The sequence below is a fragment of the Cynocephalus volans genome, chromosome 8 (assembly GCF_027409185.1).
Source record: "Cynocephalus volans isolate mCynVol1 chromosome 8, mCynVol1.pri, whole genome shotgun sequence".
In the NCBI taxonomy this organism is placed as follows: Eukaryota; Metazoa; Chordata; class Mammalia; order Dermoptera; family Cynocephalidae; genus Cynocephalus; species Cynocephalus volans.
In genome coordinates, this window is record NC_084467.1 from 28800013 (window position 1) to 28810742 (window position 10730).

The following is a 10730-nucleotide window of genomic DNA, read 5'->3' on the forward strand; positions in this document are numbered from 1 at the left end:
ATTGGAGCACTTAAAGTTAACTTTTAAAAAATTGTTTTAAATGTCTTCCACCCATATTGGTATTAACTACCAGCTAAGCAGTAGAGACTAAATAATAACTCTTTGTTGTTTATCAGCACTCACTTTCAGCAACATTTAAGAATAGGAATCAGGACCGGCATAAGGTCTGCTCTTAATGGCTGCTTAAGTAATATTTCAAGCTGAAAGTAACACAAGGTGGGATCAGCCTATATATTTATGCATTTTTTAAAGTGCTTTTAGATACATCTTTACCTTTGTCTTGTTTGTTTAAACTTTGACCAAACAAATCTAGGTCGGAAGAAGTGGCAATATCCCAGCTGGAACCACAGTTGATACAGACATTACACACCCATATGAGTTTGATTTTTATCTCTGTAGCCATGCTGGAATACAGGTAAGCCTATACTTTGGATGAAATGTTTTAATTCAGGAACTTCCATTGTTACGTGTTGTTTTTTAAATTTCAGTAAAAGGAGAGAGAAATATGATTTTCTGCACTCAAAATTGTTTTTTTTTTTTTTTTTAAAAGATGACCGGTAAGGGGATCTTAACCCTTGACTTGGTGTTGTGAGCACCACGCTCAGCCAGTGAGCGAACCGGCCATCCGTATATGGGATCCGAACCCGGGGCCTTGGTGTTCTCAGCACCGCACTCTCCCGAGTGAGCCACGGGCCGGCCCTCAAAATTGTTTCCACATGAAATCAAATGAAACTTTCAGTAAATAAATTTCTTTCCTTCTTTTGTCTTGAGAGGGGTTTATTTTTATGAACATATCAGAATATAAGTAGTTTAATAGAATAAATCTCCCTAAAATGGGTTCCTAATTTAACCTAAAACTTCAAAAAAATTTAAAGTACCTGATTGGTTTTTATTGATGTATGCCTCTTTTTAATAATAATACTTCGTAGAAAACTTTGACATTTACTGGCAGATATTGAGCATGTAAGTTTAATTGTAGAATTATAGCTTTAAGTTTCAGTTAAATAATTTTGAGTCTTATTCTTTTCAGAAAATCTTTTCATTAATTTGTTAGCTTTATTTGGTAGAACATAATCTTTAATTTGGTGCTTCCAGACTTTCCAACAGCAAAGAGTAAACCCACATTCCCAGAATATCTGAGAGGATGTAGCCCAAACTATTTTAGGTTATTTGCTATTGATTAAAATAGAAATTTCAAGATGTGCCTTACTAAACAGATGTATCTTATAGCTTTATATGTCCCACATACACTAACACATTTCAGACTCATAGTTTTAAATTATTGTCCACTTATTTATTCTTATTCTTCTATCTACTCATCTTTACAATCAATGTTGTATATTTTCAGGATGGGTGATAATAGTCAATTAGCAAAAAAAGTTAAAAGTACCTTCCAGGCATAAAACTTATATCACTGGTATACATATTTTAACCTAGTGTTTTCCCTCATATTTCCTAAGGAACACTACTACTGTGGCTTTGTAATAATATCACAAATCATAGAGGAGAAAAAAAAGATTCTCTGAATAAGTTTTGGAAATGCTGTTTATACAGATTTATTTATTCTAGAACTTTTGGAGAGCACTGATGTGCAAATGGTCATCATGAATCTTCACGATAGTAATATTTCTCCAATATATTTAACCAGAAACTTTAGGGAACAGTTTTTCTTTGGGACACCAATTTGAAACTTCTGCTCTAGTCAGCAAATAAACAGGAATATTTCACAGGGACTAACAACTGTTCTTTACACATCCTCCCAGCTTTATTAGAATTTTCAAACTTCTCTGAGATCAAAAAAGGAGTCTTGTTTTTTGCCAACTAAAATTTAAAACCCAATCATTTCAAGCCATAAAAAGTTTATTTTTCCTAATTACTACTTTTAACTTTACCAATGAGTGACAGATCCTTTAACATTTTGGCCAAATTCCATACCTTCTTAACACTTTTAGCTATTAATCTTATTGGTGTTTATAGCTCAGTTCCATTCCCTTCCCCCTCCCCATTTTATTTTAGGTAAAATTCCCGTTTGTTTTTAAAACTTAAATTTACAAATCAAGTTAAAGCTCGGCTCCTTCCTTCCACCCTCCACCTACCCAGCACAGCTTAGAGCTTTGGTCCCAGAAGCTGCAAGGAAAGGAGGGGACCATGGCCTGACTGTGAGATACCTCCTTCTCCTACTCCTTCTAGGGCTCTAACTTATCATATTAATGACTGCCAGCACATCAGTAGTGGGGGAGATAGGACTGGCCTATGTAGTCCATTCTGATTCTTTCTGACTCCGTAGCCACCATGGAGCTGAGAACTGTCAAGGGCAGCAGTGGTTCCATCAGTGATGTATGCCCCAACTCCTTTAGATCAGAGATCCCATGCTTGGATCCATGGCTTCTGATCCTCTGTTCACTTTTATTCTTTTAGGCTCCCAAAACTGCTTCCAAGAACTCTTACTACTCTAGCCCTATTAGCAGAGTGGGCCTGTGGATTCTGAACTCAGGAAGCATCCAGTTGGAGAACAAGATGACAGTTTCCACTTCTAACAGGCTCTCATTTTTAAAACTGATTCTCTTGGAGTCCCCCTTACTTGTCTTCAGGGGAGAGAATGTGCCTTACCTAACAAATAAAGTTTTATATTCTCACAAAACGCACAATAACTCTTTTCCTATACTGAGAGGATAGGGGTGAGGTGAGAAGAGGCCAAAACCAGAATATTGATAAGACCTGTCCTGAACTAGCACCTCTCAGTGAACCCTTAAGGGAAAGTGGCTGGTTCCAAAGGTTGGTAGCTCTTTAGAATGTAGGGTCCTTAGCAACTTTAGTCATCCTGGCCTTAGTTAAAATTCCAGGACAGGAGGAGGAAAATCCCAAATGGCATACGTTAGAAACATACTAACTGGTAGAACATGTGACCCCTTTGTCTGACCTACCAAAGGGAATTTTTTTTTTTTCTTCAGGATTCTGGGCTGTTTAAATTCACAGCTAAGGTAGGAATGGCTGAGTGAAAACAATTGAAGAGACGATGAGCCAGTGTATAAATGCTTCCTTTCTTGTTTACATAAGTTTATTCTTAAATGTGTAACAGGCTCCATGACAACATTTCATTCTAGCTACAGGTGGCAAAAGATGTTATGACAGGGAATCTAGATGTTCAAAAAGGAATGTAATCAAGGGTCACCATTGCCTCAGGCACAAGGAACAGCTTACTTTTTGCCAGATTTCTTAATTCCACCTGTGGCCAGGGGGCCCTTTCCCGTGGCCTTCACCCTCAGTTCCTCTAGTTTCTTCTGCTCCTCTTTTTGTTTCTGCTTGAAAGCCTTATCTTCCTTGTCCATCTCCTTGGCCTGCTTCTTGAGCTGTTGCAGGGGCTGCTTCTTGCCACCTTCGTGGCTGGACATGGCGCCTGCTGCCCCTTCCGCCTACCAAAGGGAATTCTGTGAAAAGATAAATGCCCTCTGTAGAAGAGTCAGTGCAGAAGTGTGGACAGTGCCCTAAATTATTAACTTCCTAATATGAGTCGCCAAAACTCCAAAGACAGCTTTCAGTGTTGTCTAACAATCCTCTCACCCTTCTTTCATTAGCTTTCTTTACTATTTTCCTTGGGTCTCTAACCTTGGTCTATTGCCCCAGCAGTCAGCACATGACCCCTTTAACCTCGCTAAGAAATTATATGGTCAGTCATGCCTACTTTCTTCCTTCCATTTTCAAAGGGTCTGCCTGTAGCATTAGTTCTTGCTTGCCTTAAAATGACCTTAATTCACCTGTTATCCTTTTTTTAAATATCTTCAGCTCTTCATTCAGTCAGCTTCTGATTCCATTCTTTTAGCCTACGGTTACCTGAATCTTAAAATACTATTTCTGGGTCCTGCTGTTTTCCTTTAAGTTATTGCTCCATGTCTTTCTTCCATTTGCCACCAAATTATTCTTAAAAGAATAGTCTAAACATACCCACGAGAATGGCTGAAATTTAAAAAGGCATAGAAATATTCAGGACATAGAGCAACTGGAACTCTCATATTCTGCTTGTGGGAGTGTAAATTGATATAAACACTTTTGAAAACTCTCTGGCATTATCTACTAAAGTTAAACATACATATACCTTATGACCCAGGATTTCCACTCTAAGGTATACAAGCATAGCCAACAGACATGCATATCTGTGTTCACCAAAAGATAGTATGTAATGATCATAGTAGCATTAGTCATAATAGCCAAAAGCTGCAAACAATTCAAATGCCCATAATCAGTAGATTGGATATATAGTGTATATTCATACAACAGAGTATTATACAACAGTGAGGATGACGTAATAGCATGGACATTTTACAAACACAATTTCAGACCAAAGAGGTCAGACCCAAAAGTTACATACACCTATGATGCCATTTATTATAAAGTTCAAAAACAGGCAGAACTAATCTATGGTATTAAAAGTCAGGTTATTGGGGCAGGATGGGTAGGATAGTGACCTGGAGAAGGCTTCATTGATGTGGTTAATATTCAGTTTCTTGATTTGGGTGCTGATTTCATGGGTATGTTCACTCTGTGAAATCCATACATGTATGATCCATGCATTTTCTATATATATATGCTTCTATGAAGTGCTTACATTAAGAAAAAAACAACTACACTTGCTATTTCCTCTTCAATTTATAGTGGCCCGCCTTCTGCCGTACCACAATTGTTCCTTGATCTCTGCAACATCTGATGCTAGTATCACTAACTCATCAAAACCATCTTTCACCTGGCTTCCACTACACTTTTTCCTACTCCTCATCTTGCCTTTCTGATTTTTCATGATTTGGTTCTTCTTCCATCCACCCTTTAAAATTTAGAGTTTAATGATATTTATGACTTTGAAATGTCTTTTTACAGGTATGCCTTTTCTCCTCATTTCCAGATCTTGAAGTTGTTTTTAACCACACCCTCTCCTATACCACCCTTATCTAATCACTAAACCCTATAGAATCTACCTTCTCACTCTCACACCTATCCCTTTTTTTTATCCTCACCTCCTCTGCTTAGTTCCAACTCTTATTACTTTCCTGTACAGTTATAAAATGATCCTGAGTGCCCTCATTTAGAGTATTTTCCATCAGGTGAATTAAAACAGATAAAACTTCTACATAGTGCTCCATATCCATTGATGGCGAAGTCTCATCTTGAGACAACTTATAGACTCAGTTCTTGATACATCCTACTCCCGTCACTTCCATTATATCCTCTCTCTCTTTCTTCCCACCCTTCCCTCCTCCTCCCTTCCTCTCTTTTTTCCTCTTTTCTAGTTGACAGTTTCCCTCTCTCTCTCTCTCTGTCTCTCTCTCTCTCTCACACACACACACACACACACACACACACACACACACACACACACACCACACAACACAACTGCAGCCATTCTAAACTACTTGCAGGTAATTTCTGTAACTCTGTCTTGCCCATTCTGCTCCCTTAAGTATTGCTCCCTAAGTACTCCTGCTCATCCTTTAAGACTCATCTCAGATATCAACTCCTCCCAGAAGCCTTGACTCCTTCCCCCAGATGCCCCTCCTCTGCACTGCCTGACTACCCTATGCATACCTCTTTGCTGTACTTACTAGATAATATTGTAACCGTGTTTTTTGTTTCTCCACATACACCCCACACACACTAGTCTGTAAAGTCCCAAAAGGCAGAGGCTATTCATTCTTTCAGTCAACAGATATTTATTGTATACTTCCTAAGAAATGGGTATTGGTGCTGGATATATGGAGTGAACAAATAAACATAATCCCTTCCTCTTTTGGTTTACGAGGGGAGACATATAAAGTGAATTATATCATAAATATATGTTTACAAGTTGGGATAAGTACGATAAAGGAAAAGTGAAGGGTAGAAAGAGAGATTTAAGTGAGGACCTGATTTAGTTTGGGAGGTCACAAAAAGCTTCCTTGAGAAATGACATTCAAGGTTAGATCTTGAGGAATTAGTAGAATTTCACCAAGCCAAGAATGGGGAAGAGAATTCTTGTCAGAGGCACATGTACAGGCCCTCTTGGTGGAAAAACTTTTGTCCACTGAAGGAATCAAATAGAGGCTGCTATTGCAGCGTGAGAATAGGTTAGAGGTAGGTTGGGCTGGAGCATATAGGCCTTGGTGGATGAAGGTGAGGATTTGGATTTTATTCTTTTTTTTTTTCTTTTTTTGGTGACCGGTAAGGGGATCGCAACCCTTGGCGTGGTGTCGCCCGCACCGCGCTCAGCCAGTGAGCACACCGGCCATTCCTATATAGGATCCGAACCCGCGGCGGGAGCACTCTCCCGAGTGCGCCACGGGGCCGGCCTGGATTTTATTCTCTAAGTGCAATGGGAAGCCATAGAAAGCTGGACACTAACATAATTAGTTGTTTTTGGTTTTGTTTTAATTTACTCTTACTAAAAAAAAAGTACAGATTGTACTGAGGAATGAGAGTGGTATTGTGGGAAATCAGTTAGGAGTCCCTTACCATATAGTCCAGGCAAAGTAAATGTGTTTGGAACTAGAATGATGGGAGAGAACTGAATGAATTTCATGTAGCTAGGGCTTTTGCCCTAGCTCTTCCCTGAAACGCTCTTCCCCTGATGTCACAAGCCTTCTCATTTGGAGCTCACTTCCATGTTTCTTCAGAGAAATAGGCTTCCTTGATCACCCAATCTAAAGTACCACAGACATAGTCAGTCTTCTGTGCTATTTTACATTTTAATTCTCTTTATAGCCCAATTTCTAATGGTTTTATTTATGTATTATCTATCTATCATCACTGGAATCTGTGTCTTACTCATCACTGTGTGTTCAGCACCTGGTACAGAACACGGCACATAGTGAGTGTTCAGTAAATATCAAATGTGTGAATGTACAATATATGTGCATTACAAATACATAATTTGGAGGAGGTAGGATTTAGTAATAATTTTAATTTTATCCCCCAAATCTTGCATATTGTCTAACAAGTGGTATTCAAAGATATTTGTTGAAGTATGAGCTAATCTTTCTCGCTTTCTCCGCTGCCACTGCCACTTCCTGAGTTCACGCCTTCACCGTCTCACGCCAGGAATAATACAGCAGCCTCTTAACTGCTCCGCGTTCTTCCAGACTCTTCTGATTTCTAACCCTTCCTCCATATGATTGCTGATATTGCTTTTGTAAAACCCAATCTCCTCATGCCTAAAAACTCTCCTGTTAAAAAAAAATACGCATTGCTCTCCCTGCCACCTATAAGTGAAATTCCAAATTCCTAAGCATGTCATTATAAGTGAAATTCCAAATTCCTAAGCATGTCATTCAATCTGATTTCAAACTTACTTTTCAACTTTATCTTTTTTCTCTCATGCACCACACTCTGCTCATACTAGTCTATTAGTTACTTGTCAAAAATGTCATGAAATGTTATGCCCCCCCGGCTTTTGTTAGGGCTGTTGATTCTGTCTGAGACCCTCATCCTGACTGCCCCAAAAAGGCCAAATTGTACTTATTCTCCTCTTGGTGAAGTACCTCAATCTCACCCCTACAGTTACTTTCTTTGGTATTCTCATGCAGGGGTATATATGGCCACTGGTGCTACAAACATTTATAGTGGTGATACTTTCTCCTATACTCTACTGAATTGGTTTCCAGAAGATAAGAAACCCTTGACTTCGTTGACTTTTTTTTCTTTTAATCCATAGTACTTAACATAGTAATGGACACACAGGAGCTCAACTAAATGGTTTTGTGTGTGTTTGTGTGTTTGTGTGTGTGTGTGTGTGTGTGTGTGTGTGTGTGTGTGTGTGTGTTTGTAAGATAAAATATACGTAACTTTAATTTACCATTGTAACCATTTTTAAGCCTACAGTTCTGTGGCATTAAATACATTCACATTGTTGTGCAACCATCAGCGCCGTCTGTCTCCAGGACTTGTTCATCTTTTCTGACACGTTGTGCCCATTAACACTAACTCCCTGTTCTCACTCCTCCTAATCCCCTGGCATCCACCCTTCTACTTTCTGTCTGTATGAATTTGACTATTCTAGGTACCTCGTAAAAACGAATCGTATATTTGTCCTTTTGTTACTGGTTTATTTCATTTAGCATAATGTCTTCAGGATTCATCCATGTTGTAGTATGTGTCAGAGTTTTCTTTCTTTTTCAGGCAGAATAATATCCCATTGTACATAACCACATTTTGTTCATCCATTCATTCATTGATGGACGCTTGGTCTGCTTCCTCCTTGTGGTTATTGTGCAAAATGCTGCTGTGAATATAGGCGTACAAACATCTCTTTGAATCCTTGCTTTCACTCCTCTTGGGTATATACCCAGAATCAGCTAAATTTTTTAATTGATTATTAAATTAGAATATGTTTTACTAATGTACAAAGATTTTTTTGATATAACTTAGCCTATGCTGAATATTTATTTAAAAGTTTAGAAATCAATAGAATATGCCATTGCCTTCTCTGTAGGGTACCAGCCGTCCTTCACACTATCATGTTTTATGGGATGATAACTGCTTTACTGCAGATGAACTTCAGTTGCTAACTTACCAGCTCTGCCACACTTATGTACGCTGTACACGATCTGTGTCTATACCTGCACCAGCGTATTATGCTCACCTGGTGGCATTCAGAGCCAGATATCATCTTGTGGACAAAGAACATGACAGGTAATATAAAAGCATAACAAATATAAATTCTTACCCAAATACAAATATGGTCTACATGTTACGATTTTCTTGGGAGATTTCTTTAAGCACTTCCATGTAAGTATGTGCCTCTATGTTTGCCATAAAGTACTGCCATTTAGAATTAAAGTTCCACAAGCTATTAGAGGAGTCAGTGATTTCATATTATAAGTGATGATAGTCAGAAGTGACTGATGAAGGTTGTCAACTGAAAGATGCTGTCTAGGCTCATTAGTAATAGAATGATGTAGTGACTTAGTTGCTTTACCAAATTAATTCAAGGAAGAGATTTACTGGTAACAGTAAAAGTGATACATATACATATCTAGATAAAATTATATGTTGTGTGGGATTTGTTTCTGACTAATCTTAGGGAAGTGAAAGAAGTAAAACAAAATTGACCTTGAGTTAATAATTATTGAAGCTGGGTGACGGGCACATAGTTCATTATACCACTCTTTATTTTTTAAGATTTTTGAAATTTTCTACAACAAGTAATATTTTTCAGAATTATTACATCAGAATAGAAGGTTTGTTTTTGTGTTCATTGCCACTTCTCTTACAGTGCTGAAGGAAGTCACGTTTCAGGACAGAGCAATGGGCGAGATCCACAAGCTCTTGCCAAGGCTGTACAGATTCACCAAGATACCTTACGCACAATGTACTTTGCTTAAAAAGTCCAAGTATATTCTCTAAGAGGAAGATCTGAAAGACGAATTGACATACAACGTATGTTTCCAGTGGAGTCCATTGAGTAGGGATGCCTCCAGCCATACAGAAACCAACACTGTGTGGGGGCCTGGGTCTGATCCTTATTTTGATGCAAGGAAGATTGTTTACTTCATAAAGGAACACAGCACCATTATGCAATATGAAACCAGCCAACTGCTTTTTGTGCGGTCTCCTGTAGGAAGTATCGCGATTGTTTTGTTTTCACTTCTTGTAGTCTAACCCTTTTAATGCCTTTACCTCAAGTTGCTTGGCAGCACAACTATCTTTGCAAAAAAAGTAAAGAAAAAGTAAATGATGGTTTAAAAAACACACACCCACATGAACAATCAAAGTGATTGTTCATAATTATGTGTGCAAAAAAATTAATGTGCATTCATATGTTCTTGTAAAAGGTGTCTGTGTATTTTTTAAACATATACATGCATACTTCATATGCATATATATCTGGATCTAGACTGATAATAGATATATATGTGTCTGTGTATATATTTTATAGTTCATTCCATTGGGGAACTTCCTTTCCCTTTTATTCTCCTCCACCGCCTTCATTTCTCTCTCTACCTCCCTCGCCTTCATCACCTACATTATTTTCCCTGATGCTACCAGTGACATTCAAATGTTCATATAGTTGGTTCATTTGAATGTGAAGCATGGCAAACAAGATTTCTATTTTTATTTTGCACACCCTACTCCTGTCTCCTATCTCATACACAATTCTGAGTCCTCAATTCTTGATATTGCTTTCATAAGAAACAAAATTATTTTATATATAGATAGATATGTTTTTGTGAGAGTATGTGTCTGCCCGCTCCTGCTCTGAAGTTACATTTGCCATTTGTGCAATGTGTACATAAGCAGTAGCAACCTAAACTATTCTTTTTCTTCAGTGAGTTTATTGGAGCTGCTATAAATATAAAACCTTGTCAGAAGTTGTAACTTCCTCTCTGATAAATGATATGTATTCTAAACCCTTCTATTTCTATGAGTTATACATGGAAATCCCTTAAAGCTAAATATTTTAAAAGATTGGAACTCTGTAGGGTTGAGGTCTTTGAAATTGGACGGAGAGAGAGAGAAGGGGTTCTTGGGTGTTTTTTTGTTTTGTTTTATTTTTTGCTAGTTTACTTGCTGCCTCTTATACCTTAATGTGATTTTCATATATATATTTTTATATATATAAATGTGTATATATAAACATATATGTATGTGTTTTGAAGTATAGCTTCCTTTTCTTTATATTTGTTAGAATAGTGCTTTGATATAGAACTGTATTGGTAACATCTTTTATAAAAATATAATCATGTTTATTTTAAGAACTGACAACTTGT

At 37.7% G+C, this 10730-nt stretch overlaps 2 protein-coding genes across 3 annotated transcripts in view; one reads left to right on the forward strand and one right to left on the reverse strand.

Moving 5' to 3' along the window:
• Positions 1-9791, forward strand: part of AGO3 (argonaute RISC catalytic component 3) — a 102549-nt gene extending 92758 nt beyond the window's left edge. The window contains exons 17-19 of one of the 2 annotated variants that reach the window (XM_063104112.1): positions 314-415; positions 8453-8652; positions 9236-9791. In XM_063104112.1, the coding sequence (XP_062960182.1) occupies positions 314-415; positions 8453-8652; positions 9236-9344 (411 nt within the window). In that variant the 3' untranslated portion in view covers positions 9345-9791. The remainder of the gene's footprint in view (positions 1-313; positions 416-8452; positions 8653-9235) is intronic. The other variant, XM_063104111.1, reaches the window with a different exon arrangement.
• Positions 3198-3392, reverse strand: LOC134383220 (translation machinery-associated protein 7-like). Its single transcript, XM_063104113.1, has one exon. The coding sequence runs from the start codon at positions 3390-3392 to the stop codon at positions 3198-3200; it is 195 nt and encodes a 64-aa protein (XP_062960183.1).
• Positions 9792-10730: the final 939 nt, after the last annotated feature.

Bases quoted from the DNA above. Each gene is read 5' to 3' on its own strand.
- LOC134383220 (XM_063104113.1), bottom strand. From the start codon at position 3,392: ATGTCCAGCCACGAAGGTGGCAAGAAGCAGCCCCTGCAACAGCTCAAG.